The following is a 21773-nucleotide window of genomic DNA, read 5'->3' on the forward strand; positions in this document are numbered from 1 at the left end:
AGATGTGGAGAAGCCTTGGGGGAAATCCCATTGTGCAAGTAGAAATTCTTGCACTGACAGGATGCCTTAGTTGAATACCGCCCCTTATCTCAATCTTTACAATAACCCTGTAGGATCAAACTGTGGATTGGCGGCTGAAGAATAGTGATTTGTCAATGGCCACCTCAATTAACATGAGATTTGAACTGGAGAATTTCTGGCTTTTAACTTGCACTTTTTGCCATTCTTAAAGAACACTGAATAATGTGTGAGTGAACAGAAGGATGTAAATTCCAAAGTGCCTTGATATCATGGATGGTTTTCTTCTGTTTACTGATGGGGCCTGAAGAAAGGAAAACAAAAAAGTAAATAAAGCCGCTTTTCTGCAATGAGATGCATTCGACAAGATCAGCATTGGAGTCCAAGTTGGTTGAATTATGGTAATGATTAAAGGGAGGGAAGGAGAAGAGAGCACCTCTCTTTTGAGTCCTCCTTCCAGTACCAGAGTGCTGTGATTGCCACTTCCTCATGGATTCCAGCACAGCTGGCATGAAAATCCAGTGCTTCATTTCTAAAATGGCACGAGAGTTCATATCTGCGTGGAAGTTTCATCTTTTGAGTAGAAAGCCCTATCCCTAACCTCAGATTTTGGGGAGAGGAGAGGGTGCTCATAGTTACTCCATAGTAAAGGACTTTACTATAATAATAATAATAAGCTCTTGCTCCAGTTAAGCTCTGGAGCCAGAACAGTGGCAGTTTGGTGTTACCAGTGGAAGATCTGGCCGTACATCCAAGCATCCTACTGACATAATTGTTATGAGGATGGAACGTATTAATCCATTATTATGAGTAATGATATCTGTCTTTCCAAGCAGAAATAGATGGGTATCCACTGTGCTCTCTTCCGCACTTTAAAGATGTGAAATAATTAGTTTTCTCAACATGAAGTATGCATTGGAGATGAAAGAAAAATGCACTTGCTGCAAAAGTACACAAATGCTGTAGTTACAACAGGAGCAGAATTCAGCACATATAAATACAGCTTACATTGATTATGTGCTTAGCTGACTCCACTTCTGATCTAGTTGTTTTTTTAAAAAATAATTTTCACAACCATAGAGGAAACAGTTGTAAGATATAATTGCCTGTTTTCAATGAAAGGTTATATTCCCTGAAATTTGCAGATCACATTAAAAACCTAAGAGCCTGCTGGATCAAACCAAAGGCTCACCTTGTCCATCATCTTGTTTTCTACAGTGACCAATCACATGCCTAAGAGAAGCTCACAAGCGGGATATGAGCACAATGGCCCTCTCTCACTTATGTTCCACAGCTCTGGTATTTAGAGGCATACTGCCTCTGATTGTAGAGTTACTGCACAGCCATCATGGTGCGTAGCCAATGATATCCTTATATTCTCCTTGAATTTGTCTAATCCCCCTTTAAGGCTGTCTAAATTGATGGCAATGAACACATCTTGTTCTTTCTTATGCAACAGAAGAGGCTGGCATAAGAGGAGTAGAAGTTTACAAGAGTTTATTTGACAAATGTCTGGATTTAGTCCTATCAAGTGGATTCTGCACAGTTACATGTTGCTCCTGGTTCAATTATCAGTCCATCTAACAAATAAAAGAAAATGGGTGGGGGGGGAGTAAGAAAATGCACAACTTTTTTCCCTCTTGTCATTAAATATATTCATATATATAACCATAATATATTAGTATGCATTGTAAAGAAATATTGCCCCCAAACTATATGTAATAGTTATAACTAAACAACATTTACAATTCATGATATTAACAGGAATAATCAGAACACAATTGGGTTCTTTCTGTGTAATGGGAAAAAGGTGAAGGCAATCAAGGCAATGAACATATAATGAACCAACTGAAACAGAAAAAAATGGGGAGAATGTTTTGTTCCGTGCTACTCATGAATGGTGATTGTTTTGGCATTTCAGCTGCATATCAGAATGTTTTGTGTTGCCCTTTTACCCTGTCATCATAGAGCTTGGAATGTTTCTCAAGATGACTTTAGCATTTTGCATTACCCATGTAGTCTTGGCAATCCACTACTGTGTGATACTCTTAGAGCAGGTGCAAGACACCAATTTATATTGTAAGAGATTCATTTATATATTATGCTTGGTGGTAGCATTGCTTAATTCCTCAACGGCAAAAATAGAATGATTTCTTTAGATTTTAAGACTGCATTGTCCTTACTTTCTAAGTGAAAGTGTGGAAAATTACAGCTTGCCATTCTGCTTCCTAAACCACCATCTTTGTTAGACTGCTGTTGCCCAGTTCTAGTTCCTTAGACTTTGGTTGTGAAACCAAAACAAAAGCATTATTGATCTCAACCCTTACGCAAGATTGCCTAGCTAGCGTTGGCCACCAAATAAAAATTACAACCCTAAATATATGACATGATCCTGGACACATGCTAGCTCCTATGTACACTTGATAGAGTAGCACAACTTGAGGTTGTACCAAAAAACAGCCCAAAGTATGTAGAGGCTGTGTTGACATATTTCTGTCTTAGAAAAGAAGGGGGAGGGGTTCTAGGAAATAAGGCAATCCCCAAAACATGCAGTTCTTTATTTTGTGGTTTGCCGACTGGAGCTGAAATTCTTTCTCTTATATATGCCCACTGCAATATACCTAGACTACCTATGAACGTGTATTCTTTACATGTGGGGTGTGCAAAACAAGCACTTATGCCTCTCAGTATAGATGACACTATACATAGAAAAGGATTTTCTTACTAATTTGTGGAGGGATGAAAATTGTTTTAAAATCTAAAATATTGTATTTCTGGTTAATATATAATTTCTGAGTTCTAGTCTAGTTTACATTTTGTACTATCTCTACAGTCAGCCTTCTTGCTTTTCTCTGTAATTTCCCCACCTCATTTGCTATCTGGTATCCCCATCCCCCTTTAGAGCTTCCAGGATATCAATGTCCATTATGGAACGCCAGGCCATTTTCCAGCTGTTCTAAAGGGGATTGGACACACAATGAGGGTATCTGTTTGTAAACATTATTTTTAGGAATTATTTAGTGGTTATGAATACTAACTTCCAAAACCAAACCTAAAACAGCCTCCTGAATGCTCACAGAGGACTGCAGCCAGATGTGCTGCTGTGTAGTCAGGGTGCTGGACTGGAAAGCAAAGTCACTGTCACGGGAGAATAGCATTGCACCAGGATGTGTATTGAGAGAACAGGCTTTTGTAGCCAGATAATTCCACAATTGAAAGCCAGGATAGAGAGGTATGTGTCAAGGAAGGGTACGCTGGCAGGGCTGAGCTGAATTTTCATGGGTTTTTATTTTTGTGCTGGAACTTGCGCAATCAAATCAGGCTGCCCAGCACATTACATGAAAATCAGAAGTAGAGTCTTCGGTCCTAATTAGAGCTCAGACAAAAGCACACACACACACCCCGCAGTGACTTAAGACATAAAGAAAGTCCCTGAGCTAGCCCACAGAGCACAGCTCAGAGAAAATTCTAAGCCTGTGCAAATTAAAGATTAGGCAGAGTATCTATATAAGCCCTCTTCCCTGGGCTATGTGACTCATAATAGCCCTGCCCAGTGCTGCCTTCAGTCCTGTGGGCTAGCTCACAATTCCATGGATTTTTTTTTAAAATGAGGCCTTTTGCACAGCTCTGAGTTCTCTTTCGTGTCTAGGCTCTGAATGAAAAATAGATGAATTTTTGAGAGGGACACTTGAAAGCATGCCAGAAAACAGATGTTGTTAACAATAGCAAAAGTGAAACTAAACAGAGGGTTTCCACTCAAGCTTTAGCCCGAAGAAAGAATGTTTCATACAGGAGTAGCTACCTCACCATTGATGTTTCTCACTGGTGGGACTGCATTCAGAATCCACATCAAAGCTCTGATTCCACAGGCTGTTCTTTCATTCACCTATTCTTTAACCTGTTCCTAGCATAAGGGTTGGTGTTTGAAAAAAGAGCTTTGAGCAGTGGTTTTCAAACTGGTCCTAGGAATCCTGGGGTTCTTTTAATAAGAGGAGCCTCTTCCATTGCATTACACAGAGCAAGTGGAATAATTTTGGGTATGTTCCAATGAGCTCTTTTGATTAGACCTAACAAGGATCAGTAATGTTCCACATGAACTCAGGGAACAATTCCTCATCAGACAAATCAATGTACAAAATATATCCTGAAGAAGTGCCTTTTCAAGTTACAGATTTTAGTCATGCAGCAGAATTAGGTGGTAGATTACGGTGGTGATAAAATGGACTATACTGCTTCACACTGCAGGTGGAGAAATGCCAGTTCTGAATACCGCTCAACATGCAAAATTCCCTACAAGAAAAAACAAAAACAAACTAGCATGTCAGGAAGAGGGTTCTAGCCCTTCCTCCTAATAGTTTTCTGCTTTCAGGGAGCATTTTAAGGAGGGGATCACTCAAAAATATAAAATCCTATTGTCTATTCTGCCACTTAATTTCACTGGATGAGTAGATCAGGGCAATGTGTGGCTGAAACAAGAAAAACATTTTTCATTCAGCCCTGAATTTTGTTTTAGTTGCCTTGTTGGCTTGGCTTTTTGCCAGTTTACTGGTAGGGAAACCACGTTCTCTGGGTCTAACATGAGAATTGCTTTTGAACAACACTGATAAATGGTATGTTTCTTTTTCAGCAACTAAACTCATTTAAAGAAGTGAGAGTCCAGAAACTCTCAAAAGTGTACAGAGCAGTTGAGTCAGAGCACTTCACTACCCCCACACTCCTTCAGCCAGGGATCCTGACTCCTGTTCCCCCTTTTCTCCACTTCCCTGGCATCTCACCCCTTTACACCTATTTGTGCACTAGTTTGTGTTATGGTAGTTTATGTAATTATATAAATATTGTCAGTTGCTATAAAACAAGGCCAAACCACTGGAAAATGTCATTAAAAGGATGTTTCCAAATTTCCTAGTAGGAAACATCTTGGGGAAGTTTGTGTTTTGCAGGGCAGGCATCCCTGAGCTCACATGTGAACTGGCTGCCCAGACAGTTCTCGTTTGCTAGTTAGGGGCAATGGAAGAGTTGCATGAGCTGAAACAAAAAGCTCCTTCAAATGGAAATGAAACCACCACCTAGCTTTTTTAAAAAGCGCAGAGAACTGCTGTAGGGGTGTTTGAGGGGTATGTCTTCATTTCAAGTACATTACTGGCCTCAAAACTTACTAGTATGAAATCAAAGCTACATTGGGTTCTTAAAAACAGGACTTACCTTGTCTGATGTGAATCTAATTGCTCCATGTAAGCAGCGGTAAAGCTTTTTTTCTGTGGTATATTTCCCCCCCTTGTATTATCTGGAGCAGGCAAGGTACAAATCTTGGTCAATTCAGTCACTACAAACACTACAGCATGCAGGACTATCTCCAGCTCAGAAACCCTCCTGGTAAAGGGGGAAGCACTGAATGGATCTTGTATTGAGATATTAATAACTATTGCTATGGAGAGACACAAAACTAGTGGAGTGTGTGGTGCCATCTAAGAAGAAAAAAGGTAACCTTTGCTTTCTGCAGATTGAAATGGAGATCTAATGGGGTGTCTGAAGAATAGTTATTACTACTTAGTTGGATGCCTATAGGCAGTGTTTATTTCATGTCCTCACGAATGCGAAAAGAAAAAGAAGTCCATTGGTCTCAGTGTGGGGCTATATTCACAAAAGCAGCAGTGCAAGGACATTTCCTAAAGAGCCAAGGCTAGTCATTTATATCTGACTCATTCTTTAGGTCACCCACTAGATTGATGGTGGCAGTGATGTTTCCAGACACTTCTAGTAAGTAAATATCTATTGTTTCAGTTGCTCTGTGGAGATACTTAACAGCTCTCAGCTTTCTTTCCTTAACGGAGTGCCTTTTTAAAGTTGGGCAATAAAAACTTAGTCTGAGGCTGCATTTTCAGAAGAGCATGCACCTCTACTGACTATTCTGCATGTAGGGTATGTACAACATCATAGCTTATATCTAAGCAATCTTTCATGAGCTTCTTTTGAAAACCTGACTCAGTCCATTACATGCTGCATAGTAGATAATGGTAGAGCTGGTCAGTCTGACTGTTTGCTGTTCATGTAGTTGTAGCCCCAGTAATCTTGTTTCAGGCCACTATCCATACCCTCCATCCTTCCTACCAGTAAGGACATGATTTAATCTGGGGGGGGGTATTCAGAGGTCAATTTCTGTCCATCATCAATGTCTCTTTATACATTTGTTTCGATGACAGGTTAGGTTTTTCCTGTGCCTAGACTTTGGGACTGGTTGATGTTAGCAAGCATAAGGCAGTTGGTCATTCTTCTGATCAGACAGAGAAAAAGAGAGAGAAAAGGCAAATCAAAGGGGATGATGGGAACTAGCAACTGACCTAACATTTCTTACTATGGTGAGTAGTCTCACGTGGCTGGCCTTCTCTAAACTTGTTTTCTCACATTTTTGTGGTTTCCCTGTATTATGAGGTGCAAAATTGGCATGTCTCACAGAAGTTATTAGCCCCTCCTTCACCCCCGCCCCCACCCCTGCAGTCACATAATCTGCAAAGAGTTCCTTGCCAGTGACCCTAATCTCATCCGCATCTGCTCCAAGTCACAACACACAGCAGGAAGTGCAGTCTCCCTTCCCATCTCCAGGCCTCCCCTTAGGCTTTCTTGCACTTCCCCTTCTTTTCGCGTTGTTGGAACTTCCTCAGTCGCCTAGCCCATGTGTCCCTCCACTGTATCACAAGGCTGCTTTTGTCTGCTACGATGCCATTTTGATCAGGAGAATCCTCATCATGGCCCAGCAACAAGTATTTCTTCATGAGTTTGATTTTTGGGCACTTGCAGGCAATGTCCTTGGAGCGTATCCAGAGGATCTGGTCCCCACGCCGTATCCGGTTTGTTCCTTGCTTGTACACAGAGATGATGTTGACAGTGAACTTCCACCATTCTCCAGCTTTATCTGCTTTCAGGATATGGATCTGGACGGCTGGGAGCAGAGAGCGAAAAACAAGGACAATAGTTTTATGTATAAATTCTCCTCAAGATGACAAAGCACAAGTTGCACCAATAGCAGTGACTGAAAATGAAATGGACTGCCTTCAAGTCGATCCGACTTATAGCGACCCTATGAATAGGGTTTTCATGGTAAGTGGTATTCAGAGGGGGTTTCCCATTGCCTCGCTCTGAGGCTTAGTCCTCCCCAGCTGGCTAGGGCTGCTCAGCTTGCCACAGCTGCACAAGCCAGCCCCTTCCTTGTCCGCAACTGTGAGCTGGGGGGCAACTGGGCTCCTTGGGACTATGCAGCTTGGCCATGGCTGCACAGGTGGCAGGGCATGTAACCCCTGAGCCACTCACTGTGGGAATGATCTTTAGCAGGCCGTTTACACCCAGGATACACGAGCGGGGATTTGAACTCACAGACACTGGACTCTCAGCCAGGCTCTCCCCCCCACTGTGCTATACCAGCTGTTGGCAGTGGTTAACGAATAGCAATTTAGAAATATGCATATAAATAAATAAATAAAGGACTTCCGGGAAGGGTGACTTAGCCTGTGCCTGCTTTTGAGACGGGCTCCTGCCTCAAAAGAAGCTTATTCAGATATATCAGTCAGATTTTTTCTTTTTTTGACTGATTAAACTTCTCCCGGGTAGGGAGAAACGAAGAGATTAACCTCAAAGCCTATTTTTGTTGGGACGACCAGATCTCATTAATTTATGGGACGAGGTCCAGCCGACGAAGGTGGGACGGATTTTTAACAACAAGCTCTATCTGGAAAAGCGAACGTTCATCTTATCTTCTAAGAGAGAACGCACTAACAGGCAAGCACCCTTCTTTCTATATTTTTCTTTTACTTGACTTAAATTGTTGCTGTTTAAAAGAGATTTGCCAGATTGATCGGTTTTTGACATCTCACTGGGGAGCCATAACTTCTCTCTGCTACTCACTAATTAATAGCTTATCTCTGTTTTTGTTGCAAAAAGCTGTCCTGGATTTGCATTCTAAAGATATACACAGAAGAGGGATTTCTATTCCAGATTTTTATTTTGAAGAATACTATATTGTCTGAGACTACTCTCTTTTTGGTCTATTTTATTTTGACGAATCTGTTTCCTGACGACCGCCATTAATTGTTTCGATCCTGGGAACTGCATTTTGTTTACTTAAGCATGGAGAGATAAGGCTGTCTGCTCTGTTTATACTGTGATGTCACCAAGTTTGGAGTATTAACCCAATTGTTGCTGAAATAAGAAGTGGTTTTCCTATATTTTTCTTTTAAAATGGCAATTAAGAAAGTGGCTGAGAAGCTGGAAATAACTATGTTTCAGAAAATAATGGATGAGATTGAGATAACGAAACAAAACCTGCGACAGGGTTGTAAGGAGCTGAAAATTGAATTGAGTAAAATGAAGCAGGAGATTAAAGATATAGGGGTCCCTGTGAGAGAGGTGACCCTGGAAGGGGTCCCTGTGAGAGAGGAGACCCCGGAGATTGGAACAAACGTGGAACAGGAAAAAGATTTGGAGTCTATGGACTTTAGAAACAAAATCTATTGTTTGGAGACACAGGAGATTAAAGACATAGGGGTCCTTGTGAGAGAGGAGACCCTGGAGACTGGAACAGGGGTCCCTGTGAGAGAGGAGACCCTGGAGACTGGAACAGGGGTCCCTGTGAGAGAGGAGATCCCGGAGATTGGAACAAACGTGGAACAGGAACAAGATCTGGAGTCTATGGACTTTAGAAATAAAATCTATTGTTTGGAACTCAATGTTATCTCTGAAGAAATTAATGAAGATTCTAGAGATAAAGTTATCAATGGCATGGATAATCTTCTGGACTGGAATGATGTGATGGAGCCCAATATAGAGAAAATCTATGGAATTAACTGCAGCCATGTGACAATGGAAAAACTTTCAAGAGATGACCCAGTGTATTTTGAAAAAAAGAACAGAGATATGATTTTACAGCAGTATTTCAGCAACCTATTCAGAATGGATGGCAAGAAAATATTTGGGATAGAGGTAATTCCCATCAGACTCTTACTATATGACTATGGCTTTGACAGCAAGATTATTATGGAATACTGATAATGGAAGATTGGATACTGAAATTACTGGACTTAACAAGACTACTGAAGATGGAAGATGGAAAATGGAACTAATAGGGATAATAGAACAATGGCTACTGAAATTACTGAACCTAACAGATTCTGATGTGATGGATTAATTGAAATGTTTATTTTGACTATGGTTATGACAATAAGATTATCATAATTAGTAATGAGATGGATTAATCGATATGCTTATCTGGAAAAAAAATTGATAGATATATTTCTTAAAGAATTGAAACCTCTCTTTGACTTTTTGTGGAAAGAATAAAGTAATGTTTATGAGATTTGATGATTAAGTAAGATAACTACTGGAGGAAAGTGATTTTATAATATGACTTAAGAGACAGGATTGTTATATATTATAGACTTATAACTGATTTGATCTTTGACAAATGGGAAGTCAATATTTTACTCTTTATTTTTTATTTTTCTTTTTTTTTTCTTTTTTTCGTTTAACTATTTTTGATTTTGTTTTTTGTCTTTGAATGTTTTATGATTTTGTCTTGTATGTTTTATGAAAATCTGAATAAAAATTATTGAAAAAAAATAAATAAATAAATAAATAAAGGACTTTGCATTGCTGTAAATGGCTTAGGGTTTCAGCTTCTCAAATCGTGGCAAAAGTCAACACACAGACTTGTCACAAAAGTTGTCCAGATGCTCTTTATAGAAATGCTCTTATTGTCCTTTATGGAGTCATTGTCACAAAAGAGAAGGAGGGAGGGAGGGAGGGAGGGAGAGAAAGAGAGAGATCTAGTATTACTCCAATACTTTCAAATGATATTACTTGGATAGACTGTACTTATTTAATCTATGGATGAGAGGAGATGCCAATTCTTTGGAGTCTGTTCACAAACTGGAAGGTTGTTGGTGGGGCAGGTTTACATCTGTCTATCATTCAGACAAGTGAGCCGTTTTTCATACAGAAAGGTAGTCTTTAATTTCACTATCCTTGATAGATGGTTGTGGATTCACTTTTATGGGAAAAATTACCCATGCTTTAGAAAGCTTGTATTACAGTCAATTTTTCATTTGGTCCAGGTTATTTTTTTTTAGGAGTAGCTTTTTGTAAGTGAAATATGTGCTAGAGAGAGAGGCTATCCCATTTTTCCTTATTGTAATAACACACTTGCAGTTTGGTTACACTACTTTGTTCTAGCATATTTAACCCTTCATAGCTCTTTCCTATGACTACATCTATGCCTCTCCCAACCAAATGGCATTGGGAACAATGTCTCCAGCTCTTCCTTCTGTGGTGATAGTTTCCCTGTGTCCAACTTTCCCTTCTTTTTCATGCTGGGCATCTTGATTTTTGTGGTCTGTGCTAGTGTCCCACATTCCAAGCCTAACTATGATGGTAACAGTTTCCATGTTTCCCTTACCTAGGCATTTGAAGCTCAATGTGAACTTAAAATAAAATAAAATAAAATATGAAGGAAATCAGGGTCTTTGTTTGGCTGAAGTCATAAAAGGTGGCCATGGTAACAAAAGGCACCCCTTTCATTTTGAGCAAAAGGTTGGGGGAAGGAAATAAAAACCCATCCAGAACTTTGCCACACTGTATGGTTTTTTGGCATGTGCTTTTCACAGGGCCAGCCTGTGAAAAGAATATTGCTGCAATGCATTCTCACAGAGCAGAGGCCTCACCTTTTAATCAAATGCAGCTAGCCCATAAGGATTGCAAGAATTCTCTGATTTGGTGGGGTGAACAAACCATTTTTTCTACTGCCTTATAACCAGTAAGGGTCCTTAAATAATAATAATAATGAGTTGCCTTTCCATAAATACTCATGATGGTATACAGAAATAAAAATGAAATCTGCTAACCCAGCAAAAGTTTACAGATGGGTGGATCAGTCACAAATGTAAATGCCATTAAACTAGCCAAGTCTTCTCAGATCTGCAATATTTTCATGGTAAAAAAACCCCACCCCAACCTAAAATCTCAACATTCGACATCAAAACACATGACTACACCATCATGCTTTACAAAAATGTTATATATTCAGAAATATGGAGACTATGGAATCTTTATCCCAAATGGATACTAATGGCAGAGATGGAGAAATTCAGTTGAAAGAATAGCTCATGTGAATCTCCAAAAGGATGGACTTGGGACAACTCTAAACCCTTGGAAACTGTAGTTTGTTAAGTGTGCTGAGAGTTGTTAAGAAACCATTATTTCCCTCACAGAGCTACAATTCCCAGAGATTAAAGCACTAGACCAATCCCTCTTCCCAGGGAGCTCCCTCCTGCTCCTATTTTCAGGGGTGCAGGGTTTCATTCCCTGCTCTATGCAAGCCAGTGGAGGCATTGATGTTTCCATGAATGTGCATAGGATGGGGGGAAGCCTGCACCCCTGAAACTGGAGGGGAAGAATGCTACCTCCACCAAGGACAATTGGGGTATCAGCTGCCCCAGTACTTGCATTTCCTGTCAGCAGTAGCACTGACTGTTCTAAAGGCACATATTCAAGGAGCAACTGTTAAAACTCCAAAGCTGATTTTATGCCTTCTACATTAAATGTTACCTTTGTAGTCCCTTTAGTACCACTCCCTATATATATGTACAGTAGGGCCCTGCTTTTCGCCGTTCTGCTAATACAGCGGTGCCAGCAGGGTGATCAGCTGTAGCGTGGGGAGCTCTCGCACTACAACTGATTGCTGTCAGGTGGAGCGCAGTGACTGGAGCTCCCCACGCTACAGTTGATCAGCTGCAGCGCGGGGAGCTCTTGCGCTACAGCTGATCACTGGAGCATGGCAGCTGGAATATAGTAGGGCCCCACTTTCCGGCGGGTTTTCGCTTTTTGGCGGGGGCCTGGAACGTAACCTGCCGTATGAGTGGGGCCCTACTGTAAATATGTGTGTGTATATATATATTGTATTTTATGTATTTTAATTGTATTTTATATATTTTAATTTAATGTTTTTGTGATTTTACTGTTTACAATTTTATTACGTACGTGTTTGATTTTATTTTTGTAAGCCGCCCTGAGTGCCCTAATATAGGATAGAAGGGCGGGATAGAAATATTTTAAAATAAAATAAATAAAATATAAATAAAGCTTTGGGACTAGTCCACTTCACTTTGAACTACATCAGGAAAAGCCCAATTCTTCTGGAAAGAGGTATGAATACCTCCAAAATGGGTATTCAATTGTCAGGTTTTGTCCAAAGCAGATGTATTTAAAAGATGCTTGGCTTCTAGAACACACAGTTCCTTTTTTTTTTTTTAAGATGTCAGTCTCCTCTTATTTTATTAATGCCATGGAACACTGAAAGCATAGATTATCACTTGATGAGTGGATGACAAACCAGTTTATATACCCTTATTATGTGTATTGGAGGTTGAGTGGACTGAGGTGCTTTGTTCTTGAATGTGCTGGAGTGGGGGCACATGTGCTTTTCAAAGCCTGTTTCTCTCCAAACAGAGACATCAGACTGAAATGTCTGGGCCCCTTATTAAACCTTTTAGGAGTCCACAATATACTGCAAGGCATCCTCTACTATTCACACAAATTGAGCTATCTTCAAGGCTAGGAAGCCATTACACTTAATAGAACAATGGGGCATTAGACGTGTTTGCTCATCATAGGCATGGGGACTGAAGGTGGCCCTCCATGCCTCTCAATCCAGACTTCTACGCAAGCCTGCACCCCACCCCATCCCAGTTCTGTACCCTACTTTTGGCTGGCTAGAATGTATTCTTGAACTGTAATAATGCCTCTTGTTTGCCAGGATGAAGAGATGTTGGGATAGAAACCTCTGGCTTTTTGTGTGAATGGAATATAGCCCACTAAACAAAGGAAAGAACTGCGTCCATTGCCACAAGCACACAAGTAAATGGGCTTATTATGAATGCACAGGTGGCTCCTACATCATTTCTACCCTAGCAGGAGCCATAAATCATGATCTCTGAGGGTTTGTTTAGCTTCAAAGAAGTCACAGTGTGAAGCCAACGTTTGTTCTTGGCTTTCCAATTGTGGCTGGTTTGAGTGAAACAAACCCTGATCCTTGAGTTTGGATGTAACTCTAAGCCAGCCATCATAGTTGCTTCTGCTTACACGAGGGGTGGAGCAAGATGAAAGTGACATCTGCTTGTGCATAATAAACCATTTGTTATGGTTTACAGTGATGTGTGTGAATGGAGTCGTTATGAACGAGGGTCTGCTACTGTGTGCCATATCATCAGCCTCCCTCTGACTATGGTTAATAGCATGGATGTCCACATTAAAAAAGGAGATGCACTGGAGTGAAGAATTCCGTGTGAGAGCTGACAGTTTGCTCGTATTTAATAAGGAGGAGCAGGTGGAGAAAATGATGATTGTGGCCTGGAGGAAAGCGATAATGGGTGCTAATTAACTCCAGAGCACCAAACTCAAACTCAGACAATGGGAGTAATACTTGGATTGGATGGAGTGTTGGGGGGCCTGAGGGAACTATGAGGAAACTTCTACAAAGAAAGGTGCTGGAGCTCAAGCCTTCCAATAGGCTTGGAAATCTTACTACTTAATCTCAAATACGTCAGGGCTTGCTGAGGATACTCAATAGTGATGGAAATACACTTTGAGAAATTTCAGAGGCAATCGCTCTTTATTTTCCCCACATAATGATTTGGTATCAAATTCAGGTGGAACTGCATTTTTGGATTTGTTCCTTTTTAAGTGGGCTGGCATCTGAGTATGTGGTGGGTGGTGAATTTGGCTCTCTAATCCATTTGAGTTTGACATTCCTCTTTAAAGTTTTCTTTGTGAGTGAAACTGCTTAGCCTACAAGCTGAGTATAATCCAGTTTCGCCATTCCACTGTTTAGCACTAAGAGAAGCGACTATAATTTTAAATTTTAAAACGTCTTCCTACACAGAGAGCCTTCCTTTATTCCCTATCCCCTCCACATCCTCGCTGTTCTACCTAATCTCAGCAAACCTAATATGAATCTGACCACTATGAGCATTTCCCAAACACCCGAGAGTGGTGCAAGTCCATCCCAGCTGGTTGACAGATCAATTTATGAACCTTTGGGCGCTGGGTGTTCTTTTGAGCACAGATTATGTATCCCAAACCCCTCGCTGGATCATCACCTTGTAGTAGTGAGTGGGCTTGTGTGTTCCAATGAACTCTGTGAGCAATGCCGTCAGGAGTCATGTACTCCCAGCAGGGTCACCCATGGCAGTAAGGTCAAGGGAGAGGAACTGGACAAAGAACGATCCAAGAAAGTCCTCAATGGCAGAACAGGTGGAGGATAACAATGTGTATGTTACAACGGCTGTGAAGGGGGATGAAGGCTGCAGCAGATAAAGCACTTCCAATCGTTGTGGTATCCATGCCATTGGATCAAAGCCTTTCTCTGTCAAGATTGTGTGTTGATCGTTGTGCACCGATCTCCCCACATAAAACAAATTCATGCACAGGCATCTTCCACCAAAACAAAACAAAACAAAAGTCCCATGGCGATCGGCAAATGGCAATTTCTCCATCTGGAAACCTACATCCTCACTGTGGGAGGCTGTGTGGATCCAGAATTGTCACTGTTAAAGACCTTATCCTGGAAGACAATCTTACTCGGCCACGAGTGATCGCCAATGAATGAATGTATCCTAAACTATTATTGCATATGGCACTGAACATTTTTATTATATCTCAGGATGCTGTCATAAATTAAGTGCTGTTTGAAATATATTTACTCTGAGTAGTAAAGCCTTGGTGCTTCACCTTGAAATGTCACTGTGATAGTGATGATTTGGAACCTGACACACACAACGGAAGGAAAGGGCTATAGGTCAGTGGTTCAAACCCTGGAATCTCTGGATAGGGTTGGGAAAGACTCCTGACTGAAACTCTGAAGAGCTGCTGCCAGTTGATGATACACTGACCTACATGGACCAATGGTCTGACTCAGTATCAAGCATCTTCCTATGTTCCTAGACGTTGTACAACTATTCCACATAGTTTAAAGAAAACTTACAAACAACACTGAGCAACAATTTAAGAGCCTGCTTCTTACCCATCTCCCAGTTAACCCCACATCCACACACTTGCTCTGATCCTGTATCAGCAAACTTGTAGTGTACAAAATGATGCAGCCCAGCCTGGCTATGCTTAGGAGCAGTAATTTACTGCTGCATTTTAAAGTGTGACGGGAGATGAAAAGGAGGCTCTGACTCCAGACAAATTGAAAACAAATTGTGCTGCATTTAGCCTCTTGCCCCCTTTCACTTGTGCCTGTAGGAGCAACACAGAAAATCCTGCAGCTGCTGGCATGTCCTTCCACTGCCTACCAGACTAGAAAGAGATTAAATCAGCATTTGGCTAAAGGAAAGAACTGACAAGTCAGCTGGTTAACAGGGTTGGTAACCTCTCACAGCAGGGAAGCAGGGAAAATTCCACCAGAGGCAGCATCTCTGTTCCATTCATTGCTGAGCTTGTGCTGTGAGCTACAAAGCCCCCCTCCCAGTCAAATAAGCACAAGCAAAGTGGATTAGTCTGAGCCCTGGCACCAGGGAAAATACGATGCGCAAAAGATTGGGATTTGAAACTGGGGGCAAGCAGATGAAGCAAACAGCAAGTGCCCGTAAGCAACTCTGCAAGCTTGCTGTGTTCTAGCGATGTACCCCCTGAGAGAGAGAGAACAAAATAAAATGAGTCAAAGCTTTCATATTGAGCTTGTTGCTGCCTGGGCCCCCAATGACACTAGTTCCAACATAGTGTGGCTTGTGTCCAGCTCCTTGCTAAAAATATCTTAGGCATGCACAGTTTGGAATCTGTGAGCAGAAGAGGGCAGAGGTCCCCAGCTGCCATCGGCTTCCTGTCCTTACCGTGCAATTAAAATAACCAGGAGCCTTAATGTTTGTAAACTCTCCTTTTGTTAGAAAAGAGAAGGCCAAGTTAGCCAGGTGTCATCTTTCTTGGAAATGTTTTTTTTTTAAAAAAAGCCTTCAGGCATGGCCAAGTGCAGGAGTCCTCACTAATTTACTCAGTCCAAGCACACTGCCTTCTGGGAAATGGTTGGATGATGAGTTGAGGAAAGAGCACAGCTAGAATAAGACCTATTTTAACCAGGAAAGCCTGTGATGCTGGAAAGAGATATCATCAGGTTAGTATCACAAAGAACAGCCATGACAAGTCTTTCCACCAAATCCTTACCTATGATCCTGGGGGAGTTTGGTTGCCATTGTCCCTATCAACCTTGGCTCCCCTCACAAGTCTTTTTAGGGGAGGTGTTGAGGATAGACATCCTCTGAAAACAGACTAGAGCTTGGGGCCGTGGGTCTATCCTTCATTGTGCTGCTAACCAGCCACCAGATGGCATTGTAGCTCTTTAGGCAGCTGAGGAACTGTGAGATGGGTCACCATCAGAGAGGCAGCACAAATTATTATTCTGCATCTCCTCCACTGTGTCACACACTCTCCATTTGTAAATATAATATTTCAGGGCTCTTAACTACACCTTAATTTTGTAATGTGGAAAGAGAATACCCCCCCAAAAGAAAATTTACCCAATGTGATATTCCAGACATACCAGGAAATCCTTTAAATTATATACGAATTATTGTTTAGACACAAAATATCTCATCATGATCGTCCTAGTCCAGCAATTTAACTACAAAACAATCTCCATCTCCCCAAAATGGTAGCTTTTTTAAAAAAAAAATCACAATAAGCCAAAGCTGTGGGAACAGAGAGGAAAAACCAGTAAAGTCATTGAGAGCTACCCTCCTTCACCTTCCCCTCCAGATGTCCACAGGCCCAGAGCAAGTATGTTTGATATGGTGCTTAGTTTTTTTAAAGTATCTAAGCCTAGGTCAGGTCATTCTGGTTTCAGCCTCTCTCTCGAGCAAAGTTTGTCATGATTATTAAAGTCTTATTTTTGAAGTGGGGCTAGAAACCCTGTGGGGTTTACATCTGAGTTTAATACTGAAGATTTATGAGATTTAATCTCCCCTTTTTGCAAAGGGTGTGACCCATCCAGTCACTCTCCTTCTCCACAAGATTTAATTTATTCCCCACCCCCACCCAGTTTTACAGCCATCCTAACAGGGCACATTTCCTCACAACTTCCCTTTATCACCAAGATACTCATGCACTATATATGGATGCAGTTACACGTAGGATCCTGCAACAACCATCCCGGCAAACTCCCCACCCCCAAAGGTCAGAAATATGGTTTCACCATATTAATGTTTGGAAGACTAGCTATTAGAACAGCATATTTTTCCTCTCTCCAGTTCTATCCTCAGGAGTTTTGGATTTCTATGTGGAATACTTTTTTAAAAAAAGGTCTTTTGAAAACATATTTTTATTTTTCCATGTACAGCTGCCAAAGTGCCTTTCAACAAAGAAGATGACTAACCAGAGTCTCCATGAAAAAAGGATTTTTCCTTTTTTTTTTTTTACAATAATTTTTATTCAAATTTTCATAAAACAAACAAAACAAAATCATAAAACATTCAAAGACAAAAAACAAAACAAAACAAAAATGGTTAAACAAAAAAAAAATAAAATGTTGACTTCCCATTTGTCGCAGATCAGTTATAGGTCTACAATATATAACAATCCTGTCTCTTAAATTATATTATAAAATCACTTTCCTCCAGTAGTTATCTTAATTAATCATCAAATCTCATAAACATTACTTTATTCTTTCCACAAAAAGTCAAAGAGAGGTTTCAATTCTTTAAGAAATATATCTATCAATTTTTCTCCAAATAAACATGTCGATTAACCCATCTCGTTAATAATAATAATAATCTTATTGTCATAACCATAGTCCAAATAAACATATTGATTAATCCATCAAAATCTGTTAGGTCCAATAATTTCAATAGCCATTATTCCATTATCCATATTAATTCCATCTTCCATCTTCAATAGTCCTGTTAAGTCCAGTAATTTCAGTGTCCAATCTTCCATTATCAGTATTCCATAATAATCTTGCTGTCATAGCCATAGTCATATAATAAGAGTCTGATGGGAATTTCCTCTATCCCAAATATTTTCTTGCCATCGATTCTGAATAAGTTGCTGAAATATTGTTGTAAAGTCATATCTCTGTTCTTCTTTTTTACAAAATGCACTGGCTCATCTCTTGAGAGTTTTTCCATTGTCACATGACTGCAGTTAATTCCATAGATTTTCTCTATATCAAGCTCCATCACGTCATTCCAGTCCAGAAAATTATCCAAGCCATTGATAACTTTATCTCTAATATCTTCATTAATTTCTTCAGAGATAACGTTAAATTCCAAACAGTAGATTTTATTTCTAATATCCATAAACTCCAGATCTTTTTCCAATTCCACATTTGTTCCAATCTCCAGGGCTTGTATCTTCCCTTTATTTTTTCTTTTCTCATCTCTGATCTCATTCTCTCTCACAGGATCCCCTATTTCTTTAAGCTCCTGCGTCATTTTGCTCAGTTCAATTTTCAGCTCCTTACTGCCCTGTCGCAGGGTTTGTTTCGTTATCTCAATCTCATCCATTATTTTCTGAAACATAATTACTTCCAGATTCTCAGCCACTTTCTTGATTGCCATTTTTAAAACCACGAAAACAAAACAAAAATAAAGAAGAACCACTTCTTATTTCAGCAACAATTGGGTTAATATTCCAGGCTTGATGACATCACAGTATAAACAGAGCAGCCTGCCATCTCTCTATGTTCAAGAATACAAAACAAATTTAGTTCCCAGCATCAAAACAGTTAGTGGCGTCGTGAAGAAGCAGATTCGTCAAAATAAAATAGACCAAAAAGAGAATAGTCCCAGACAATATAATGTTCCAAAGTTCATATTTTTTATTTTTTTCTCCTCGGAATAGAAATCCCTCTTCTGTTTATATCTTTAGAATGCACTTCCAGGACAGCTTTTTGCAATAGAAGCAGAGATAAGCTGTTAATTTCGTGAATAACAGAGAAGAGTTATAGCTCACCCAGAAGTTCTTTAAAGCTGATTCATTTGACAAATCTCTTTTTGCTGCAACAATTTAAACCAAGTAAAAAAAAAGATAGAAAGAAGGGTGCTTGCCTGTTAGTCCGTTTTCTCTTTGAAGAAAAGATAAACGTGTCGCATTAATCAGATAGAGCTTGTTCGGAAGTCCGTCCGGCATTGCTGGCTGGACCTTTTCTCATAAATTAATGAAATCCAGTGAAAGAAGGATTTTTCCAAGGAAGGCTGAAGCGGGTAGGATGATCTCACCTTTTGGGATAGGAACCCCCAGACTCACTCTCCACCCCTGCTCCTTCTCAACATGATAATTGATTGGAGGGAAGGCAGGGGGTATTGCTAGGTTCTGACTGGTGATTTGTGAGTCAAAGGCAAATCCTATTTGGCCAGTTCAGTTTAGAACCAATTCGGGCCTCGAATGATAATTTATTTATTTTTATATTATGTTTGTGTAGTGACCCTAATGGGCCATAATCACAGGCACCTCTATTGGCCAAGCATCTTGGGCAAAGAAGTCTACAACATTTCACAAAGGAATGGAAGTGAAATAGATCAAAATCTCTGCCTGTCTGAAATACTGACATTCCATCTGCAGTCTGGAGAGGAAGGGGTGTGTGTGCGTGTATGACAGAGGTGGGGGGAGGGGTGAATAATGCATAAGAATTAAGAGATTAAACAGTCCGGGAAACTGAAACCATCCCTTGCCTTTCGCAGTCCAGGTGTGGTACTGCACAAGCACACTAGGTGCAAGTGATCTTTCTCACCTTCAAACTCAAAACAACATCTCATCTGATCACACAGCCATAATTACCTAGGAGTGCAAAGGTGTTTCCATGTCCTACTACATTCAGCCCACTGTTGCTGCTTTACCTTCTTCACATGCCTACTTATGCATTCACCCACATCTCCCTCAAGCCCAGACATCAGACGTGCCCAGTATGAGAAATAAGTACAATCTAGGGATGAGCAAATTCCCCACCTATCACCACCCCACCACCAATTCCATTTCATTATTATGCTGTGGTTTTGCTTTCAGATTTCACTTGAAGAATTTCTGTAATTAATTTGGTGCATGTGTAGTTTGCTGCAGTTTTCAGTTTGTATCTCTTCTCCCCATGCCTTCTGCAAGTTAGCACTGACCATGAGTGCATGTGTGCATTGATTAAAGTGCTGCACAAAATATTATTTTTAGATTGTGAGCTTATATAGTGCACACTGTAGTTGGGGCACTGTTAAAAAAATACTTGGGATATAATAATTATGAAGAGAGTAACAAGATATAACCAGTTATCAGAAGGAGAGATTCATTCAGTGGAGGGTTTTTTTTTAGGAAAAAATTAACATTTTTGCTGCATTGGAATCAATACAAAAGGAATGAAGCGGTAATTATGTATGTATTAAGTATGACTTAATGACGAATGCACCAAATAAAAAGACAAAGGGAAAAAATAATTGGTGATGAAGATATGTGCTTGTAAAGGAAGGTTTGCTCTACATATAAGCTTATTTTTTTAAATATAGGTCTTTTATTGAGAATTTTGCATAACAATATAAACAGATGCACCTGAAGTGCCAATACAAACTCAAAAAGGAGAGGGGGTTACATTCTTAATTGTACCTGTTCTATTGTATTTGTATTTTCTTTCTTAAAAACAAAACTTTTTTAAAAAAAGAAAAATGCAATAATGGGCCCTTTTCACATGGTGTTTTAATCAATACACGTATATACTCATGCTCATCAGTAATCTGTAGGTGAAGCCAGACATGAACTGAAAGCAGCACCAAACTACATGTGCTCAGTGGTCTGAACAACATCCAGAAATAAAGAAATGGGGAAATGGTGGAGTGCTATGCATCAGTGCTACATCGCAAACAAGATTGAGTAATTCAGAACCTCAAAAACCAGGAAGAAATTCAGATGTGGGGAATTCAGTAAACAGGCCTAGTCCAAGCTCTCTGCTCAGTCTAAAGCCAATAGCCTTCCTCATAATGGCAGAGACCAAATCCTCAAGAGTTAGGCATTCCCTGTCTGATTCAATTGCAGAAAACATAGCCAGGGTATTGTTTAATCGTGGAGTTCTTTTATCTCTTATTTTAGACTTTAGGTAGCATAGCTGACTACCGTAGGACCCCACTTTATGGCGCTTCGCTTTATGGCACTTCGCTAATGTGGCGGTCTCAATTAGACGTAATTAGACTAAAGCCCCACTCATACGGCGCTTGTTCTGCTTTTACAGTGGTTTTCAGGCATCGCGCACCATTCTATTCAATGAGTTCCGCTTTTCAGCAGTTTTTGCCGTATGAGTGGGGCCCTACTATAGTGGAGAATCTCATTGAGAAAGGAAATCTCCCCATGGTATGAGAATCTAGATCTGGATCTTGAAAGGGCACATGCAAGATTTGAGGAAGAGCTGGAGCTGAGCATCTGCTTTGCATGCCAAATGTCCCTGGTTCAGACTCTGGCCTCTCCAGATAAGGATGAGAGAAGGACTCCTGCCTGAAACCTTGGGCAGTCACTGCCAATCAGTAGAGACAATAAATGTACCAATGGCCTTGACTCATACTGAGCTTCCTATGTTCATATGGGGGCTGGGATATGCCTGCACCTTAGTGATATTTGGGTTAGTTGCAAAGAGCTATAAGGATGTTTTTAGTAGAGGTGCCTTCACTTAATAAGTGAACTTCCTTTACAGCCATACATATACCATGAATATTTACACCTGTCTAAAAAAACAACACTTACTGCTAGCAGTTTTC

At 40.3% G+C, this 21773-nt stretch overlaps 1 protein-coding gene across 2 annotated transcripts in view; it reads right to left on the bottom strand.

Annotated features, from left to right (window-relative positions):
* Positions 1-1464: 1464 nt before the first annotated feature.
* Positions 1465-21773, bottom strand: part of NTN1 (netrin 1) — a 211496-nt gene continuing 191187 nt past the window's right edge. The window contains exon 6 of one of the 2 annotated variants that reach the window (XM_061616504.1): positions 1465-6955. In XM_061616504.1, the coding sequence (XP_061472488.1) occupies positions 6627-6955 (329 nt within the window). In that variant the 3' untranslated portion in view covers positions 1465-6626. The remainder of the gene's footprint in view (positions 6956-21773) is intronic. The other variant, XM_061616503.1, reaches the window with a different exon arrangement.

This window comes from Rhineura floridana, chromosome 3, assembly GCF_030035675.1.
Source record: "Rhineura floridana isolate rRhiFlo1 chromosome 3, rRhiFlo1.hap2, whole genome shotgun sequence".
Taxonomy (NCBI): domain Eukaryota; kingdom Metazoa; phylum Chordata; class Lepidosauria; order Squamata; family Rhineuridae; genus Rhineura; species Rhineura floridana.